This window comes from Staurois parvus, unplaced genomic scaffold (assembly GCF_062004578.1).
Source record: "Staurois parvus isolate SC_StPar_1 unplaced genomic scaffold, SC_StPar_1.0 ptg000147l, whole genome shotgun sequence".
Taxonomy (NCBI): Eukaryota; Metazoa; Chordata; class Amphibia; order Anura; family Ranidae; genus Staurois; species Staurois parvus.
In genome coordinates, this window is record NW_028317943.1 from 26623667 (window position 1) to 26646856 (window position 23190).

A 23190-nucleotide genomic window follows, 5' to 3' on the forward strand; every position below is an offset into this window, starting at 1 on the left:
GTCAAGAGGCTTTATTTATGATATCTACAACTGATTGCCAGTACAGATAAAACTTGGGGCACTTAAATAGTGTCAAGATTTAGCCTGCAGTTTCCTGCCTGTGATATTCTTACCTCCTTGCTGCAGCACTTCTGCTAGACCTGTGTTTCTTAATTACATGTGCTGCTCACCTGCGTTCACCTATGGACGTCACCTGCTCTACCATGGATTTTTATCCTTTTCTCTTCCATCGCTTCCTGGCACGCCGCCCAGTCTGCTTCCCTACATAAAGCATGCTCAGAACAGCCCGTGCTGCCTGAGCAACTTCCCAGTTTCTCCAAACTCCTAGTTTGCCTTGCATTACTTGCATTGCATTCTGTGTCTGACTTCCCATGTACTGACCGCAGCTTCATCTACCTTTTTTGCTTTTCTGCAGCCTGCTCTGACCATGCCTTATTTCTCAGATCCTCTTCTGTCTCCCGCTATCTGAACTCTGCATATGTGAGTGGTCTCTGCATTGTTATCTGGGTGTACCTGGGGGCTGTGACCTGATTACAGCTTGCTGAAAGTCCATCCTCACCATCAGGGGTTCTGGTGAAAAAGCAGGCTGGGGCTTAAACTCCGCAACCTGGGGAACCTTGGTATTCTACAAGGGCTCACTACCACAGAAACCTGCCAAATACCATATATAATAGTTCACCTGGAGAACTATGACATCATATGACAATTTGGAGTGTTGCTTCAATGCCATTGGAATAGCTTTTGTGGGATGCAATATACCCTATTATAAATAATTGCATTAACCATTTGCCCTCCAGAGGATTTACCCCCTTTCCTGACCAGGACATTTTTTGCGATGTGGTGCTGCATTACTTTAACTGAAAATTGCGCGGTCATGCAACGCTGTACATGAAATTAAATGTGTGTCCTTTTTTCCCACAAATAAAGCGTTTTATATTTTTTGTGCTGGAAAACAAAAAAAGACCGACAATTTTGAAAAAAAAAAAAAATATATTTTTGACTTTTTGCTATAACACATATCTAGTAAAAAAGTTTTTAAAAAATCACATTTCGTCATAAATTTAGGCCAAAATGTATTCTGCTACATGTCTTTGCTAAAAAAAAAAAACCCCAATACGTGTAAATTAATTGCTTTAAGTGAAAGTTAAAGAGTCTACAAATGGCAGTATATACAGTATCTCACAGAAGTGAGTCCACCCCTCACATTTTTGTAAATATTTTATTCTATCTTTTCATGTGACAACACTGAAGAAATGACATTTTGCTACAATATAAAGTAGTGAGTGTACAGCCTGTATAACAGTGTCAATTTGCTGTCCCCTCAAAATAACTCAATACACAGCCATTAATGTCTAAACCGCTGGCAACAAAAGTGAGTACACCCCTAGAGTGAAAATGTCCAAATTGGGCCCAAAATGTCAATATTTTGTGTGGCCATTATTTTCCAGCACTGCCTTAACCCTCTTGGGCATGGAGTTCACCAGAGCTTCACAGGTTGCCACTGGAGTCCTCTTCCACTCCTCCATGACAACATCACGGAGCTTGCGCTCCTCCACTTTCCGTTTGAGAACGCTCCACAGATGTTCAATAGGGTTTAGGTCTGGAGACATGCTTGGCCAGTCCATCACCTTTACCCTCAGCTTCTTTAGCAAGGCAGTGGTCGTCTAGGAGGTGTGTTTGGGGTCATTATGTTGGAATACTGCCCTGTGGCCCAGTCTCCGAAGTGAGGGGATCATGCTCTGTGTCAGTATGTCACAGTACATGTTGGCATTCATGGTTCCCTCAATGAACTGTAGCTCCCCAGTGCCAGCAGCACTCATGCAGCCCCAGATCATGACACTCCAGACCATGACACTCCCACCACTATGCTTGACTATAGGCAAGACACACTTGTCTTTGTACTCCTCACCTGGTTGCCGCCACATACGTTTGACACCATCTGAACCAAAAAAGTTTATCTTGGTCTCATCAGACCACAGGACATAGTTCCAGTAATCCATGTCCTTAGTTTGCTTGTCTTCAGCAAACTGTTTGCTGGCTTTCTTGTGCATCATCTTTAGAGGAGGGTTCCTTCTGGGATGACAGCCATGCAGGCCAATTTGATGCAGTGTGTGGCGTATGGTCTAAGCACTGACAGGCTGACCCCCCATCTCTTCAACCTCTGCAGCAATGCTGGCAGCACTCATACGTCTATTTCCCATAGACAACCTCTGGATATGACGCTGAGCATGTGCACTCAACTACTTTGGTCAACCATGGCGAGGCCTGCTCTGAGTGGAACCTGTCCTGTTAAACCGCTGTATGGTCTTGGCCACCGGGCTGCAGCTCAGTTTCAGGGTCTTAGCAATCTTCTTATAGCCTAGGCCATCTTTATGTAGAGCAACAATTCTTTTTTTCATATCCTCAGAGAGTTCTTTGCTATGAGGTGCCATACAGCGCTGAGCAAACCTTGTTCCGCTATATAAATACTGTATAATATTAATAATAATAATGTTGAACTTCCAGTGATCAGTATGAGAGAGTGAGAGCGACAACACCAAATTTAACACACCTGCTCCCCATTCACACTTGAGACCTTGTAACACTAACAAGTCACATGACACCGGGGAGGGGAAATGGCTAATTTGGCCCAATTTGGACATTTTCACTTAGGAGTGCACTCACTTTTGTTGCCAGCGGTTTAGACATTAATGGCTGTGTGTTGAGTTATTATGAGGGGGCAGCAAACTGACACTGTTATACAAGCTGTACACTCACTACTTTACATTGTAGCAAAGTGTCATTTCTTCAGTGTTGTCACATGAAAAGATATAATAAAATATTTAAAAAAAATGTGAGGGGTGAACTCACTTCTGTGAGATACTGTATACTGAAAACTTTATTTAAAATTATTTTTACATTAGTAATGGGGGCAATCAGCGACTTATAGCGGGACTGCAGTGGGCATTCTGACACTGGGTGGGAACTGCCACTGACATTCCAATGACACTAATACAGTGATCAGTGCTAATAAACAGCACCGACACTGTACTAATGACACTGGGCAGGAAGGGGTTAACATCTGGGGTGATCAAAGGGTTAACAATGTGCTGTTTTTCATAATGTGCTGTGTGTATTTACTAGGGAAACATGTTGCTGTGTATTTCTCTGCTGTGCAGAGAAATACATAGCCGCACGTTCCTGCCGGCAGGAGGGAGACCTGTGTTTTTTTTTGTTTTTTTTTTTACACACAGTTCTCTCCCCTGTCAGTGTTACCCTGTGAGCACTGTGTGCCTGAGGGTAATCTCCAGCCAGAACCCAGTGATTGACATCCGTAGATGCCAATGGCAGCGCGGGCAGGGCGGCATGCGCGCCCCCTACCCAGAAATGCAAATCACATATATATATATACACGTGATTTTGCACAGCCCTGCCGCCCTGTAGAAGTAATTCTACTATAAGGCGGCGGGCAAGCGGTTAACCTGTTTTGTAACGTTATAACACTTATTATTTTTTCCAGGGCTCTTATGTTGTGTTATGTGCTAGCTTTCCAATTAAAGGGATATGTGTAAAAAAATTTGGGGATTGAATTTGCATAGTCAGAACATGTCATAATAAAAACTTTCATTACTTTCCCTGACTAAGCCAAATCCTCTTTCATTTGTTTCTCACATGCTCCTCGTGCAAGACACTGCAGCTCACAGTGGGAGGGTTTCAAAAACATAGGCAGTGCTGTCAATCCAAAAAGCAGTGGCCAGGAGTAGGTGTGGCTAGGTGGCTAGGTGCTGATGAACAAGCTGCAGACCTGTGAATCAGCAATGATAATACTGATAACCACAACCCCTGTGACATCTTATTAGCACTCTAAGGCAGCAGTGTAGTGCCAACTCTGCTCTGAATTCAGGAGCAGTGCAATAAAAATGAGAAAAAGAGAATACAAAATTGAATTTCTGATAAAAATGAAGATACCTTCTGTTTTAAAGTGGCAGCCATAACTTGAGTTTACAACATACATAACTATCCCATTACAACAACCAAACATAAACAAAGTGATCAACATATACTAAGTGCTAAAGGAAAATATATCACTCAGTTTTATTTCTGGTCTCACTGTGCCATAATGCAGATGTCTTGGCTACATTAAGTCCTATGCTTCAAGCTGTATGTTTCAATTTGGTTATTATGGAGCACAGGTAGTCCCCCACCAGGTTCTACTATCTGCAAATGAATCCTGAAAGTTGAATATCTTCAGATCCAGAACGGGCTGGACACCCAGTTTGAGAACTGCTAAAAAGGTTTGAATAGAAATGTTTCTTCTGTTGGAAAAGGGGTATTGACCCCTTGAAACTACAGTTGCTGGACAGCAACTAGCAGCTGTCACGATCGAGAAGGTGAAGTGGGGAAGAAAGCAGAGTGCAAAACTTCAGTTTGTAGCCCCTGGAAACAACACTGAGACTTTCTGGGAACAGAAGGCTGACAGATGCCCCCCATTCATAAAAGTGAGGACACCTCATCTCTAAGCGGTGGCCTAGGAATCAGTCTTGAGTGGTTTAGAAGGCCATGACTTCTTATAACAAATACCAATTTTAGACTCGGCATTGAAAGACAGAGGAGTGAAAGGAACCTATCTTGACCACAGAAGTAAAAGTCCTACTGAGAGAGATACAAGCCTTCTAATTCTGGGGGAGGACCAAACAGACACTCACTTTGAAAGGATAACTGCTCAAGGAGTTTCTTGCATGAGAGCTCAGCTAACTGGCATTTAAGCCAAAGTTTGGGCTTTGAAGATTTGGCAAAGTGTATACACCAAGCCATTCGTACAACTGTGTAAGACCATAGGTTAAAGGTCACAGACACACCCCTAAAGATTGTGCTAGGTTTCATGTGCGAAGGCTAGGTTCACTTCTATGCAGGTTGCAGTTCCAGGCCATTTTTCTGCCTGTTTTGCGTTTTTTATGCATTTTTTTTTGGTAACAGAAAAGTATCTTCTTTTCATGTAGTGTGCCTTTGATGCAACTTTACATTCTCTGGCACTCAAGTAGCACCAAAGTTGAGCAGGAACCTTTATGTTACCAAAGTTGCATGTTAGTGTTAGGGTTGAGAAGTACAGTTAGGGTTAACTGTTAGGGCTAGGGTTAAATGTTAAAGTTAAGAGCTAGGTTTAGGGTTAAGGGTTAGAGCTACCACAGGAACAGAAATCGTTTGTGGGTAGTAAAAATCTTTTCTATACAGGACTGGCTCTATCAAGTGAGTGAATCAGGAAAATATTGTCCTGTTTGGGCAACACTAACAAAATATCCAGACAACAATATGCAGACTATTACTATTTTCCTATTGGAAGCGAGCTGGCAGAAGCTGGTGTCGGACTCGGGAGCCCGGCAGTCTGTTTGATTTAAATATACTGTAGGTACAGTATATAGGATGAAGGATTTTAACCTCTTCACGCCGGCGCCTCCCGGCCCTTTAAGAGGTTTCAGACGTTGGGAGGCAGAGCGTAGTTTTAGGGTCGTGTGACCGCCGTAATTCGCTGTCATAACGGTCCCATGATTGGAAAAGGTCCCGATCGCAACAGGAGATTGGGAACTTTCCATGAGACACTGACATATGTGCTGGGAACACACAGGGCGCGCGCTCTCAGCACATATATGTTTTCAAATGGTATGTAAATATGCGGCCGCTCGGCATCAAGGCTCTGCCGCCGAGAGGCTGCATATTTGCTTACGATCGGTGTCAAGGGGTTAAACGATATCCTATTTTCTAAATACCCTGCATACACATCCACTACTTAATTGCCCTTTTATCCATTTTTCATTAAATAATTTGAGTTTTTCTGCCTCCTGCCTTACTTTCCATGAGCTCCCAAACCTCTCCTTTTCCCACTCACTTGCCTTTGTTTAGAATGAGCAGTGCATTTTAGTTGTGGTCATGAGCACTGTTCTGCGCATGCTATAAATTCCATAGCTTACAGTCCAACTCAAGAGTGAGCAAGAGATGGTGGCTACATTCTTAAATACAGTGGGACCATGCAGAACAAATATAGCCACTCTCTTAACAGGAAGTCTGATCACAGGCAGGAAAAAAAAAAAAAGGAGATCTGAAGGAGGTTGAGAGCAATGGAAGGTACTTTTTCCTTGCATGTAAAGTCTGCCATTCTGTTAAAATATCAAGGGAGAATTCCTCAGGGCCAAGTACTTTTAGGTTGCAGTAACCCAGATAGTGGGGTAACAACCGCTACATCACGCAATCAGGTGAGAGCCAGGAGATGTTTCCAGTCCCACCCAGAGAAAAATGCAGGGGCACATCCGCAGTATAGCCAGTATAACTAACATGGTACCACAGGGAACTACAGTATTGTTTAAAAGCGTAAAAAGATGGGTGGTGTCCTTTAGACAATTAGATCCATATATATTTGGACACAATCACAATATCATACTTTTGGCTCTGTATGCCACCAGAATAAATTAAAACAAAACAATCCAAATTAATATGAAGTGCAGACTTTCAGCTTTAATTGAAGGGGATGAACATATCAAGTGCAAATTTTAGGAACTGTAACCATTTTTACACACAGTCTCTCCATTTTCAGGGGCTCAAATTTAACTGGACAAATGAATAGAATCATAAATAAAATGTTCATTTTAAATATTTTCTTGAAAATCTTTTACAGGCAATGACTGCCTGAAGTATGGAACCCATGGACATTACCAAAGACTGGGTTTCCTTCTTTCTGATGCTTTGCCAGGACTTAACTTCAGCGGTCTTCAGTTGTTCTTTGTTTGTGGGTCATTCTGCTTTTAGTTTTGCCTTCAGCAAGTGAAATACATGCTCAATTGGGTTGAGATCGGGTGATTGACTTGGCCATTGCAGAATATTCCACTTCTTTTCCTTCAAAAGCTCCTGCGTTGCTTTTGCAGTGTGTTTTGCATCATTGTCCATCTGTACTGTGAAGCAGCGTCCAATCAACTTTGCTGCATTTGGCTGAATCTGGGTTGACAGTATATCTCTAAACACTGCAGAATTCATCCGGCTGCTTCTGTCACATCATCAATAATCACTAATGACCCAGTGCCACTGGAAGCCATGCATGCCCATGCCATCACACTGCCGCCACCATGTTTTACAGATGACGTTGTGTGCTGTGGATCATGAGCTGTTCCAAGCCTTCTCCACACTTTTTTTCTTCCCGTCATTCTGGTACAGATTAATCATAGTTTCACCTGTCCAAAGAATGCTTTTCCAGAACTGGTCTGGCTTTTTTTTAGATTTTTTTTGGCAAAGTCTAATCTGGCTTTTCTATTCTTCAGGCTTAAGAATGATTTGCACCTTGTGGTTAACCCTCTGTATTTGCTCTCGTGAAGTTACATAGTTAGTCTGGCTGAAAAAAAGACAAAAGTCCATCCAGTTCAACCATAAAAAAAAAAGTTATAATCCTATGCCCACAGTTGATCCAGATGAAGGCAAAAAAACCAGCAAAGAATGATCCAATTTGCTCCTGCAGGGGAAAAAAATTCCTTCCTGTTTCCTCGAGAGGCAATCGGACATTCCCTCGATCAACTTTACCTATAAATAGTAGCCAGTTATATTCTGTGTATCCAAGAAAGCATCCAGGCCTTTTTTAAAGCAGTCCACTGAGCTGGCAAGAACCAACTCTTGAGGGAGTCTATTCCACATTTTCACACCTTTCTGTGTTTGAACTCATTTATGTGGTCTTTTATTAAACTCTTCTCTTGATTGTAGACTTTGACAATGATATGCCCACCTCCTGGAGAGTCTTCTCCACTTGTCTGGAAGTTGTGAATGAGTTTTTCTTTACCATAGAGAGGATCCTGTGATCATCCACCACTGTTGTCTTCCATGGACGTCCATGCCTTTTTATGTTGCGGAGCTCACCAGTGCATTTTTCTTTCCTCAGAATATACCAAACTGTTCATTTGTCTACTCCTAATGTTGCTGCTATCTCTCTGATGGATTTGTTTAGTTTTTGAAGCCTTACAATGGCCTGTTTCACTTGCATAGACAGCTCCTTTGAACGCATGATGTAGGTTCACAGCAATAGGTTCCAAATGCAAATACCACACTTAGAATCAACTCCAGACCTTTTACCTGCTTAATTGAAGAAATAACGAAGGAGTAGCCCACACCTGGCCATGAAAGTGCTTTTGATTCAATTGTCCAATTACTTTTGGTCCCTTGAAAAAGGGGGATGGCTACTCTTAAGAGCTGTAATTCCTAAACCCTTCCTCTAATTTGGATGTACATACCCTCAAATTAAACCTGAGAGTGTGCACTTGCAGCCCATATGCATTGTGTACCTATAGCTTGAATATGTTTTGGTAAACACCTGAAAAAAAACTAAAATTGTGCCTGTGTCCAAATATATATGGACCTAACTGTATATGATGGTAATACCAGCATTAATGGTTGATGGGTTCTACTGATGTATTCACTCGCTCCTTCGGTCAGGGAACCCCTAGCCAAAATGACTGGAAAATCCATTTGTATCAAACCTTGTGCAACAGTTTCAACAACAGTATGCTGGACATGGAGGAAATGTACTAAACTCATGTGGGCTTGCCCCACGTGTGAAAAGCCATGGGGTTCCCATTTCTGCCTATAACTGCTTAGGAGGGGATTATTTGCACCACTATGAAATCATCAGGAATTCAGGGAAGCAAGTCAGGTGCTTAGTATGCACCCACGGCACACCTGTTGTAGGAGGCTCAAACACAATTTTGGACATTATGTATGTACAGCGCTATTTCCAAAGTCATGACCACACTAAAACTGAGTGGAAATTGTGAGTATGTACTCATATGAACTGCGAACTTGCACCAGAGCACCAGAGTTTTATGTATGTAGCAGGAATTTTGCTGTCTGTTATATTGGAGCTGTGTACATTTGTTTATATGTCTATTTAAAATTGTGATGCGTAAGCATACTTTAAATCACCACTACGGATTAAATTTATCAATCCAGTCTATGGTAGAGCAAGGGCGCAGTCTTTATTGATGTGAGGATATTTGTATTATCCTCCTAAATAGACAATTTTTGTGCAGACATCTCAGTGAGGGGATTATCGGATATCTCATGGATGTCCCATACTTTGAAAACCCCAGTTGCAGTTGGGATACAGCTGCAGGAATGTCACAGCTACAATTTTTTTATACAATGTAAAGGCTTTCCTATATCTTCAGCATGATATATCTTGGAGGGACACAAATACCTAGAATATGACTTTTGGTTTGAGGTAGGATATTCCTTGATGGACACATTGTCCTTTAAATTAGAGGAGAATATAAATACTGTCTCTGAAATACCGTATTTTTTGCTCCATAAGACGCACGAGACCATAAGATGCACCTAGATTTTAGAGGAGGAAAACAGGAAAAAAAAATATTCTGAACCAATGGACTGCAGACATAGTACAGGAGATGACCAGAGACTGCAGACATAGTACAGAAGACCAGAGACTGCGGACATAGTACAGAAGACCAGAGACTGTGGACATAGTACAGAAGACCAGAGACTGCGTACATAGTACAGAAGACCAGAGACTGCGGACATAGTACAGAAGACCAGAGACTGCGGACATAGTACAGAAGACCAGAGACTGTGAACATAGTACAGAAGACCAGAGACTGTGAACATAGTACAGAAGACCAGAACTGCAGACAGAGTACAGAAGACCAGAGACTGTGGACATACTACAGAAGACCAGAGACTGTGAACATAGTACAGAAGACCAGAACTGCGGACAGAGTACAGAAGACCAGAGACTGCGGACATAGTACAGAAGACTAGAGACTGCGGACATACTACAGATGACCAGAGACTGCGGACACAGTACAGAAGACCAGAGACTGCGGACCTTTGGGGAGTGGAGGGGGGGGGGGGAGCGGGTACCCAAATTTTACAGGAACCCGCTCCCACTTTCGCGGAATTGTCCTTCCCCCTCCCTCCCCGTAGTCTTCAGGGACACGTGACAGGTCCCAGAAGATTATAGGGCCATTCACAAAGCGCGGCGCTTCTCGCGCATGCTCAGTGGGCATCTGGCTGTGAAGCCGCAAGCTGTCACAGCCGGGTGTACATGTCGGCGCCGGGGAGAGAAGACGGAGGAGACCGCTGGACCGAGGAACAGTTAGGGACACTGAAGGTCTGCAGAGAAGAGTTGAGCGGCCGGCTCGGTATTCTAACACGGGGGGAATACCAGGCAGGCTGCTCCATATTCGCTCCATAAGACGCACAGACATTTTCCCCTATTTTTTTGGGGGAAAAAAGCGCGTCTTATGGAGCAAAAAATACGGTAGTTCTGCATAGATACTGCACCTATTTATGATTTAGCATATTTTCCTGCAAGCACAGCTTCTCTGAGACCAGTAAACCATCCTTTAACCTCTAACTTTATGCCTTACATGTCATGTAGCGCTGCACAAATGCTTTTTTTCACTGCAAGCTGAGCATTTTTAACATTGTCATTACTTACATTCAAAGTCTCACACCAAGGTATTGGAGAAGTTGTACTTCCAGGTAAATACACTGGGGTTTAGGAGACATTACCAACTTCTTTGCTATACCTTGGATATTGCATTCCTGGTGTAGCTCTATATATTTACATATCTTGACATTTGTTTTTCCGCATTACATGGTTTATTGATTTTAGGATGTGGCCTGTCCCAGTGTTCTTTTTGGACTCCTGAGCTATGTACACATTCTTTATAAATATGTTGAATATCCACATATACACAGCTCAAAAAAATGAAAGGAACACTTTTTAATCAGAGTACAGCATCAAGTCAATTAAACTCCTGGGATATTGATCTGGTCAGTTAAGTAGCAGAGGGGGTTGTTAATCAGTTTCAACTGCTTTGGTGTTAATTAAATTAACAACAGGTGCACTAGATGGGCAACAACGAGACAATCCCCAAAACAGGAACGGTTTTACAGGTGGAGGCCACTGACAATTTTTTCCCCCAAACTCATCTTTTCTGCCTGTGTTTCACTAGTTTTGCATTTGGCTAGGGTCAGTGTCACTACTGGTAGCATGAGATGATACCTGGACCCTATAGAGGTTTTACAGGCAGTCCAAATCCTCCAGGATGACACATCAATACGTGGCATTGCCAGAAGGTTTGCTGTGTTTCCCAGCACAGTCTCAAGAGCATGGAGGAGATTCCAGGAGACAGGCAGTTACTCTAGGAGAGCTGGACAGGGCCATAGAAGGTTCTTAACCCATCAGCAGGACCGGTATCTACTCCTTTGTGCAAGGAGGAACAGGATGAGCACAGCCAGAGCCCTACAAAATAACCTCCAGCAGGTCACTGGTGTTAATGACTCTAATCAAACAATCAGAAACAGACTTCATGAGGGTGGCCTGAGGGCCCGACGTGCTCTATTGGGCCCTGTGCTCACTGCCCGGTACCATAGAACAAGATTGACATTTGCCATTGAACACCAGAATTGGCAGGTCCCCCACTGGTGCCCTGTGCTATTTTACAGATGAGAGCAGGTTAACCTTGAGCACATGTGACAGTTTTAAAAGGGTCTGGAGAAGCCATGCAGAACGTTATGTTGCCTGTAACATCATTCAGCATCACCATTTTGGTGGTGGGTCAGTGATGGTCTGGGGAGGCATATCCATGGAGGGAAGCACAGACCTTTACAAACTAGACAATGGCACTTTTGACTGCCATTAGGTAACGGGATGAAATCCTTTGACCCATTGTCAAACCCTACGCTAGTGCAGTGGGTCCTGAGTTCCTTCCTGGTGCACAACAAAGCCTGGCCTCATGTGGTGAGAGTATGCTGGCAGTTACTTGAGGATTAAGGAATTGATACCATTGAATGGCTCCCACGCTCGCCTGACCTAAATGCAATACAACACCTCTGGGATATCATGTTTTGGTCCATCCGATGCTGCTCACCACAGACTGTCCAGGGGCTCAGTGATGCCCTGGCCCAGACCTGGGAGGAAATACCCCAAGAAACTATCTGTTGTCTCATCAGGAGCATGCCCCGACATTGCCAGGCATGCATACAAGCACGTGGGGGCCATACAAACTACTGAGTACCATTTGGAATTGCTGCAATGAAATTTCAGCAAAATGGACTAGCCTGCTGTATCATTTTTTTCACTTTGATTTTCGGGGGGTCTTTGAATTCAGTCCTCTGTAGGTTTATAATTTTCATTCCTCAAACGATGGGGCATCCTTATGTTTCTAACACATTACCCAGTCAATATCAGTATAGATATCCAGCATGACATTTTTTTCCCCATTGAGATCTGATGTGTTTTCAAAGTGTTCCTTTAATTTGTTTGAGCAGTGTATGTGTGAGATATGTTGTTGACAGTACTTTCATTTATTTATGCTAGGAGAGCTCTTCAATTTTTCTAGGGAAGGCTCATGGGTCTTAATGTGGTGTCTTATGTTCGTGAACAATAAACAAAGTTGAGTGGGACATGGCTTGGTTTTTTCTTTATTTGAGATATCATTTGCATATTATAATGAGTGCATAGTCAGAAAATTTAGGTCCGCTGTAGTCTATAAACACCATATTTGCTTGGGTTCTATAGTTATAATTTACTGTAGATTCCAATCCAATGGAAGATTTATAGCCCATTAATTTTTCCTTTGTTTCTGACTGATTAACTTTAATTTGGTTCTCTTTTTATGCACAGCTGCCTTTGCTTTTACAAAACAGTGATATGGTAAAGGTAAAATTAGGTTATCGGTTCAAATTCCAACCAGGGCACTACCTGCCTGGAGTTTGCATGTTCTGCCTGTGCGGGGTTTCCTCCGGTTATTCCGGCTTCCTCCCACACTCCAAAGACATGCTGGTAGGTTAATTAGATCCTGTCTAAATTGGTCCTAGTGTGTGTATGTATGAATTTGAGTTAGGGACCTTAGAGGTCAGGGACTGATGTGTATGCACAATATATATGTAAATTATTGCGTAAATTGTCAGCACTATATAAGTACCCATAATAATAATAATTATTTAGTCAGTCTAAAGCAGTGGTGGCCAGATGCTTTGCTTGCTTTTATCTGGCCCTTAGGGCATGATTTCATCCACTAGCAACAATGGGGCATGATTCCCCCCAATGATACCAATGAAGGGGCACAATTACTCCCAATGACGCCAACGATGGGGCACAATTCCTGCCAATGATCGGGCACAATTCCTCCCAATGATGCTAACAACAGGGCACAATTAGCCCAAATTACACTAACGATGAGGCATAACTCCTCCTAAAGGATACCTTCAATGGGGCACAATTCCTCCTAATGATACCAATGATAGTGCACAGTTCCTCCCACTGACACCAATGATGAGGCACAGGTCCTCCCAATAACACCAACAATGGGGCACAGTTTCTCCTAATGGCACCAATAATGGGGCACTATTCCACTAACACAAAAAATGGGGCATTGTTTTTTCCCCAATGATGTCGGGACCTTTTCTTTTCCCAGTGGCCATAGTCCAACCTCCCTAAAGTCTGAAAGACAGTAAACTGGCCCTCTGTTTAGAAAGTTTGGAGATCCCTGGTCTAAAGCATTCAATGCAAAGAACAATTGCACCGTACGTAAAAACAATGTACACAAAAAGGAAATAGAGTACATTTTCATTTACTGGTCATTTACTGACAAATGCAGCTCTTTCAATCCCATGCCCTGCCCACTGTAATACTAAATTGCTCAAACTAGATAGATTTTATGTTGGTCTAAGGCTATAGCTACCAATTTGTAGAATTCATTATTGCTTTTTAATATATGGTTATTCTGTTTTTATCATATCATTACCAAAAGAGACAAAAGTAGAAAATAGATCACAAAAGAGAAGAAATGAGGATAAAATGAAATGGGATTTAATAATTTTGTTAACCTCCTAACCTGAGTTATCTTCATCTTTGCGTATCTTCAGCTTCACCAGGTCTTCACATTGCTGTAAAATCTGAACTGCATCCTCCATAGAGCAGTTGTCCAGCCGGATGTTGTCTATGGCAAGCAGTTTATCCCCCAGCTCCAGAGTCCCTGTGCTGTACATGGACAATCATGTTTGGATGAAAATGTTAATAAAGAAAAATTCAACCTAAAAACCAACTCAGCAATGTCAATTCCCATAATTCTATCTGTTTTATTTGTCCTCAGACCTCATATTCAATGCAACAGCTCTCCAAGAAAGACAAATTAATGGCAGTCTAATCATTTATTTTCACAAAGACAGCTTTGGCTATACAGCATCAACATATTCCACAGTGATTTACAGTGTACCTAGAGTCATTCATATCAGCTTCTGGGCTGGAAGAAGCTTATAGCCTAATCTAACCTCACCTATCATGAGGGCCCTTTCCCTGACCATGTCCTGCCAAGGGAACAATATACTACAAGAATTTACTACATATAAATCCAATGCTTGGCGCAACTGTCCTGTAGGAACATAAATTAAATCTATGCCCCTGAGTAGTTATACAGTAAAGTATGCTTCAGCCAATTTTATGTTTTATACTACTACAAAAATCTATAGAACAGAACACTCACCGATGTGCAACACTGCCTTTCTTTATATCTGAAATAACCAGTGGATCTCCTGTTTTCCTACTGGACGGAGCTGTAAAACAGACAAAAAAGCAGGACTTTATCAAGCTAAAAACTTTGTGATACAATTAGAATTTGTTTTAGATAATTAAAAAACCCTCACAAAATAGTTATTACAAAAGTGGCAAACTGCTTTCTATATATTGAGAAACACAAACAATGACAAGTTCAATAAAAGAACAAAAGACCAATTGGCCCTTGGCATGCAGAGATGATTATAAGAAATGAAACCTACATAGTTAAGATTAGAAAACAAATAACATTTTAGCTTCCTGGGCTCTGGGAAACCAACAGACCATTGCTGGAAAATGGGGAATCTCAAGTTATGAAATCAAGGAGATACTAATTAAGAATTAAGAAATCTAAGAAAAATGTGCACGATGGATTAAATCCAAATGCTTAAATTCATAGCAAGCAATCAGTCCAGTAAGCAGTACAAGATAGATTCTGATAGGCTACAACACATACTGCACATTGCTTTAACTAAGACTGGTATTATCCTTGTACAACACTAAGCCTGGGTTCACAGGCTTAGGCACCACATCACAATCGCACCCCATTTATGTGAACTGCTGCAGGTGTGTGTGTTAAGTTAACAACACCCCGAAATCGGTTTGCAAAAAGTGGTGCGATGTGTAGAATCATAGCTTGGGTGTGAATACCTATGTGATCCAATTCTAGTGCAGACCAAAAACAGTGTCCTGCACTTTCTTGGTGTGGATGCGGTGCGATTTGAGCCATACAAAATATATGGCTCAAATCGCACTGCATAGAATTCGCATGTGATTTTCACAAGAATGAGGTGCAGTTCCTGTGTGGATCACATGCAACATGCTACACTGCAGAAGTGTGAACCCAGGCTCAGACTTTAATCAAACCAGTCCTACATTCAAGAATATACAGGCCAAGATAGATTACTAAATTGTAATATATATATATATATATATATATACACACATACACACACACACATATATATCTACAGTCAGTTCCATAAATATTGGGACATCGACACAATTCTAACATTTTTGGCTCTATACATTACCACAATGGATTTGAAATGATGAGCTTTAACTGCAGACTGTCAGCTTTAATTTGAGGGTATTTACATCCAAATCAGGTGAACGGTGTAGGAATTACAACAGTTTGCATATGTGCCTCCCACTTGTTAAGGGACCAAAAGTAATGGGACAATTGGCTTCTCAGCTGTTCCATGGCCAGGTGTGTGTTATTCCCTCATTATCCCAATTACAATGAGCAGATAAAAGGTCCAGAGTTCATTTCAAGTGTGCTATTTGCATTTGGAATCTGTTGCTGTCAACTCTCAACATGAGATCCAAAGAGCTGTCACTATCAGTGAAGCAAGCCATCATTAGGCTGAAAAAACAAACAAACCCATCAGAAAGATAGCAAAAACATTAGGCGTGGCCAAAACAACTGTTTGGAACATTCTTAAAAAGAAGGAACGCACCGGTGAGCTCAGCAACACCAAAAGACCCGGAAGACCACGGAAAACAACTGTGGTGGATGACCGAAGAATTCTTTCCCTGGTGAAGAAAACACCCTTCACAACAGTTAACCAGATCAAGAACACTCTCCAGGAGGTAGGTGTATGTGTATCAAAGTCAACAATCAAGAGAAGACTTCACCAGAGTGAATGCAGAGGGTGCACCACAGGATGTAAACCATTGGTGAGCCTCAAAAACAGGAAGGCCAGATTAGAGTTTGCCAAAACGACATCTAAAAAAGCCTTCACAGTTCTGGAACAACATCCTATGGACAGATGAGACCAATATCAACTCATACCAGAGTGATGGGAAGAGTATGGAGAAGGAAAGGAACTGCTCATGATCCTAAGCATACCACCTCATCAGTGAAGCATGGTGGTGGTAGTGTCATGGCATGGGCATGTATGGCTGCCAATGGAAATGGTTCTCTTGTATTTAATCGATGATGTGACGGCTGACAAAAGCAGCAGGATGAATTCTGAAGTGTTTCGGGCAATATTATCTGCTCATATTCAGCCAAATGCTTCAGAACTCATTGGACGCCGCTTCACAGTGCAGATGGACAATGACCCAAAGCATACTGCAAAAGCAACCAAAGAGTTTTTAAGGGAAAGAAGTGGAATGTTATGCAATGGCCAAGTCAATCACCTGACCTGAATCCGATTGAGCATGCATTTCACTTGCTGAAGACAAAACTGAAGGGAAAATGCCCCAAGAACAAGCAGGAACTGAAGACAGTTGCAGTAGAGGCCTGGCAGAGCATCACTAGGGATGAAACCCAGCGTTTGGTGATGTCTATGCATTCCAGACTTCAGGCTGTAATTGACTGCAAAGGATTTGCAACCAAGTATTAAAAAGTGAAAGTTTGATTTATGATTATTATTCTGTCCCAATACTTTTGGTCCCTTAACAAGTGGGAGGCACATATGCAAACTGTTGTAATTCCTACACCTGATTTGGATGTAAATACCCTCAAATTAAAGCTGACAGTCTGCAGTTAAAGCCCAAATCCATTGTGGTGGTGTATAGAGCCAAAAATGTTAGAATTGTGTCAATGTCCCAATATTTATTGACCTGACTGTATGTATGTATATGTATAGGTAGACCTCAACTATGAGAGACAAAATGAGAAAAAAAATCCAGACAATCACATTGGCTGATTTGGAAAAAATTTGCAAATTATGGTGGAAAATAAGTATTTTGTCACCTACAAACAAGCAAGATTTCTGGCTCTCACAGACCTGTACCTTCTTCTTTAAGAGGCTCCTCTGTCCTGCACTCATTACCTGTATCAATGGCACCTGTTTGAACTTGTTATCAGTATAAAAGACACCTGTCCACAACCTCAAACAGTCACACTCCAAACTCCCATATGGTGAAGACAAAAGAGCTGTCAAAGGACACCAGAAACAAAATTGTAGACCTGCACCAGGCTGGGAAGACTGAACCTGCAATAGGCAAGCAGCTTGGTGTGAACAAATCAACTGTGGGAGCAATAATTAGAAAATGGAAGACATACAAGACCACTGATAATCTCCCTCGATCTGGGGCTCCACCCAAGATCTCACCCTGTGGGGTCAAAATGATCACAAGAACGGTGAGCAAAAAACCCAGGACCACACGGAGGGACCTAGTGAATGACCTGCAGAGAGCTGGGACCAACGTAACAAAGGCTACCATCAGTAACACACTACGCCGCCAGGGACTCAGATCCTGCAGTGCCAGACGTGTCCCCCTGCTTAAGCCAGTACATGTCCGGGCCTGTCTGAAGTTTGCTAGAGAGCATTTGGATGATCCAGAAGAGGATTGGGAGAATGTCATATGGTTATATGAAACCAAAATAGAACTGTTTGGTAGAAACACAACTCGTCGTGTTTGGAGAAGAGAGAATGCTGAGTTGCATCCAAAGAACACCATACTTACTGTAAAGCATGGGGGTGGCAACATCATGCTTTGGGGCTGTTTATCCGCAAAGGGACCAGGACAACTGATCCATGTACAGGACAGAATGAATGGGGCCATGTATCGTGAGATTTTGAGTGCAAACCTCCTTCCATCAGCAAGGGCATTGAAGATGAAAAATGGCTGGGTCTTCCAACATGACAATGATCCCAAACATACCACCCGGGCAACGAACGAGTGGCTTCATAAGAAGCATTTCAAGGTCCTAGAGTGGCCTAGCCAGTCTCCAGATCTCAACCCCATAGAAAACCTTTGGAGGGAGTTGAAAGTCCATGTTGCCCAGCAACAGCCCCAAAACATCACTGCTCTAGAGGAGATCTGCATGGAGCAATGGGCCAACATACCAGCAACAGTGTGTGCCAACCTTGTGAAGACTTACAGGAAACGTTTGACCTCTGTCATTGCCAACAAAGGATATATAACAAAGTATTGAGATGAACTTTTGATATTGACCAAATACTTATTTTCCACCATAATTTGCAAATAAATTCTTTCCAAATCAGCCAATGTGATTGTCTGGATTTTTTTTCTCATATTGTCTCTCATAGTTGAGGTCTACTTATGATGCCAATTACAGGCCTCTCTCATCTTTTTAAGTGGGAGAACTTGCACAATTGGTGGCTGACTAAACACTTTTTTGCCCCACTGTACACACATACACACAGTTAGGTCCATATATATTTGGACACAGGCACAATTGTAGATTTTTTCAAGTATTTACCAAAACATATTCAAGCTATTGTTATATAATGGATATGGGCTGAAAGTGCACACTCTCAGGTTTAATTTGAGGGTACGTACATCCAAATTGAATGAAGGGTTTAAGAATTACAGCTCTTAAGAATAGCCACCCCCCTTTTTCAAGGGACCAAAAGTAATTAGACAATTGAATCAACAGCTGTTTCATGGCCAGGTGTGGACTATTATTTCTCCATCAATTAAGCAAGTAAAAGGTCTGGAGTTGATTCTAAGTGTGGTATTTGCATTTGGAATCTATTGCTGTGAACCTACATCATGCGTTCAAAGGAGCTGTCCATGCAAGTGAAACAGGCCATTGAAAGGCATCAAAAAATGAAACAAATACATCAGAGAGATAGCAGCAACATTAGGAGTGGCCAAATCAACAATTTGGTACATTCTGAGGAAAGAAGATTGCACTAATGAGCTCCGCAACATAAAAAAGCATGAACGTCAGACAAGTGAAGGACACCCTTCAGGAGGTGGGTGTATCATTGTCAAAGTCTACAATCAAGAAAAGACTTCACAAGAGCAAATAGAGAGGGTTCACCCAAGGTGCAAACCATTCATAAGCCTGAAGAATAGAAAAGCCAGATTAGGCTTTGCCAAAAAAAATCTAAAAAAGCCAGACCAGTTCTGGAAAAGCATTCTTTGGACGGATGAAAGTAAGATTAATCTGTACCAGAATGACGGGAAGAAAAAAAAACGTGGAGAAGGCTTGGAACAGCTCATGATCCAAAGCACACAACATCATCTGTAAAACATGGTGGAGGCAGTATGATGGCATGGGCATGCATAGCTTCCAGTGGCACTGGGTCGTTGGTGTTTATTGATGATATGACAGAAGACAGAAGCAGCCGGATGAATTCTGCAGCGTTAAGAGAAGAGACAGCCCAGATTCAGCCAAATGCAGCAAAGTTGATTGGACGGCGTTTCACAGTACAGATGGACAGTGATTCAAAGCACACTGCAAAATCAACCCAGGAGCCTTTGAAGGAAAAGAAGTGGAATATTTTGCAATAACCAAATCAATCACCTGATCTCAACCTAATTCAGCATGCATTTCACTTGATGAAGCCAAAATTAAAGGGAGAAAGACCCACAAACAAAGAACAACTGAAGACAGCTGCAGTTAGATCCTGGCACAGCATCAGAAAGGAGGAAAGCCAGTCTTTGGTAATATTCATGGGTTCCAGACTTCAGGCAGTCATTGCCAGTAAAGGATTCTCAACAAAATGTTAAAAATGAACATTTTATTTATGATTATATTCATTTGTTCAATTACATTTGAGCCGCTGAAAATGGAGGGGCTGTGTATAAAAATGGTTGCAGTTTCTAAAATTTGTACTTAATATCTATGTTCAACCCCTTGAATTAAAGCTGAAAGTCTACAATTCAAATTAATTTGGATTGTTTCATTTTTATTTATTCTGATGGCATACAGAGCCAAAAGTATGAAAATTGTGCCTGTGTCCAAATATATAGGGACCTAACTGTATATATACACACACACATACACAATTTGTCATGTTACAACAAAAAACGTAACTGTATTTTATTGGGATTTTATGTGATAGATTAAAACAAAATGTCTTGCAACACAGGTGTAAGTCTTTTAGGGGATGTCTCTACAAGCTTTGCATAGCTAGAGAGTGAATTTTATGCCCATTGTTCTTTGCAAAATAGCTCAAACTCTATCAGATTGGACGGAGAGAGTCTGTGAACAGACTTGCCATAGATTCTCAATTGGATTTCGGTCTGGACTGTGACTGGGCCATTCAAACACATGAATATGCTTTAATCTAAACCATTCCATTGTAGCTCTGGCTGTATGTTTAGGGTCGTTGTACAGCTGGAAGGTGAACCTCCACCCCAGTCTCAAGTCTTTTGCAGACTATAACAGGTTTTCTTCCAAGATTGCCCTGTATTTGGCTCCATCCATCTTCCCATCAACTCTTACCAGCTTTCTTGTCCCTGCTGAAGAAAGGCATTCCCACAACATGATGCTGCCACCACCATGTTTCACGGTGGGGATGGTGTGTTCAGGGTGATGTGCAGTGTTAGTTTTCCGAAACACACAGTGCTTTGCTTTTAGGCCAATAAGTAAAATTTTGGTTTTATCTGATCTGAGCACCTTCTTCCACATGTTTGCTGTGCCCCCCATATGGCTTCTTGCAAACTGTAAACGGGACTTCTTATGGCTTTCTTTCAACAATGGCTTTCTTCTTGCCATGCTTCCATAAAGGCTAAAATTGTGGAGTGCACAACTAATAGTTGTCCTGTGGACAGATTCTCCTACCTGAGCTGTGGATCTCTGCAGCTCCTCCAGAGTTACCATAGGCCTCTTGGCTACTTCTTTGAATAATGATCTCCTTGCTTGACCTGTCAGTTTACATGGACGGCTATGTCTTGATAGGTTTGCAGTTGTGCCATACGCTATTTGCTGATGGCGCATTGAACAGTGCTCCGTGAGATGTTTAAAGCTTGGGATATTTTTTTATAACCTAGCCCTGCTTTAAACTTCTCCACAACTTTATCCCTGACCTGTCTGGTGTTTTCATTGGCCTTCATGATGCTGTTTGTTCACTAATGTTCTCTAATAAACCTGTGAGGGCTTCACAGAACAGCTCTATTTATACGGAAATGAAATTACACACAGGTGGACTCTATTTACCAATTAGGTGACTTCTGAAGGCAATTGGCTCCACTAGATTTTAGATAGGGTTATCAGAGTAAAGTGGGCTGAACACAAATGCATGCCACACTTTGCAGATATATGTAAAAAACTTTGAAAACCATTTATCATTTTCCTTCCACTAATTATTTGCCACTTTGTCTTGGTCTATCACACAGAATCCTAATAAAATACACTTACGTTTTTGGTTGTAATAAATATATATATATATATATATATATATATACACACACACATACATATATACATACATACACACATACATACACACATATATATACACCAAGGGCGGACTGACCATTTGGAAACTCGGGCACTGCCCGAGGGCCCGGAGTTAGTAGGGGACCCCATGAGATGCCCCTGGTACCTTTTTCATAGGCTTTTTTGAGTTTGGGCAAGGACACAGGGGCCCCATGAGTTGTCAGTCCGCCCCTGATATACACACACACAACATACACATATACAGTACACATACACACACGGTATAAATATATTTTACTTAACCAAGTACTTCTATTTTTGAAGAATGCCTGACAACAAATAATGAAGAAAAATTGGATCTTGATACAATTACAAGTAGAGTCTATCAGGCTGAACCATCCATGTAGCTTACAGCATGTAAACAGAGTGGGGAATACTGATGCAGAGGTTTTAACACCAGGGTCCCCAAAAGCTGTAAAAAACAGTGATACCCATAATCACTTGAATTCAGTTTTGGGTGGACTGATCCTTTAATAATATATAGCTTCTTTTTCTCAGAATTTGACAATAGAAAATGTGTAAATATAAAAAAAAGTAAATTTCAGACTCTTCTCAGAGTTGGAAACATTTCAGTGACTGGTAATTTCTACCAAAATAAATTACTACAATTATTCATATTTTGGGGAAATAACATCCGGCTTGCAGAAACAAAGCTGCAAACAAACAACAAATATTATAAATCAGTCTGTCTTAACATATGTGCATCTCTAATAACACAAGATACATCTAAACGTGTCTGCCAAATTAACAAAAGGATGGCTCCATCCGTTTGTCACATCAGCAGGCTGCATTTGTTACAACAATCTGTTGTGCAACTCTAATGCATTCAGCGAAAGCTCGATGAGTTTAATGGCTTGTTAACTTTCCCAACTTCCTGCTTTGTCTACTGGGATGTAACCTGAGCGATCCCTGACTTGGCATTATCTGCATTCTGCTAAATGAAAGTGAGACACTGATACCTTAACTTATAGCTCTCCTGTCTATATCTATTTCTGCCAGCTGACCCAGTCCTCATTCATAATTCATACACTTTCTATTATGTACTCTGTTCCAGGTATTTGAGGTAAGCAAATCGCCACCATCTTTTTTAAGCATTTATATAGTATTGTTTAATGGTATTAATGTCATTACTGTCCTACTTAACATATCTTCATAGCTCATATGTACAGCAGGTCATTCAATCCCCAGGGGATATTACGCATCTGTGCTGAATATTTCAAACTGTATATTAATATGGTCACATTTTCCACTAGGCATAAAACAGCATGAATTCTTTTTATATTGGGCGATTACAGTAATCCCTAATGCAGGCAGACATTTCCAGGCTGTGCTTCTAGCACTGTGTACAAGAGGCATGTTACCACCATAGTTGAAACACCGTCATGTTGAGGCTTCTTAGCAGAAGGCAAGGAGCTGAAATTTTAGTATATCTGTTTAGTGTATTTTTTATAGT

At 41.6% G+C, this 23190-nt stretch overlaps 1 protein-coding gene across 12 annotated transcripts in view; it reads right to left on the bottom strand.

Moving 5' to 3' along the window:
- The window catches only part of GRIP1 (glutamate receptor interacting protein 1), an 892229-nt gene that overhangs the window by 35084 nt on the left and 833955 nt on the right, over positions 1 to 23190 (bottom strand). For all 12 annotated transcript variants that reach the window (XM_089674172.1, XM_089674168.1, XM_089674167.1 and 9 more), the window contains 2 exons: positions 14517 to 14586; positions 13869 to 14014 (listed from right to left, as the gene is read on the bottom strand). In XM_089674172.1, the coding sequence (XP_089530298.1) occupies positions 13869 to 14014; positions 14517 to 14586 (216 nt within the window). The remainder of the gene's footprint in view (positions 1 to 13868; positions 14015 to 14516; positions 14587 to 23190) is intronic.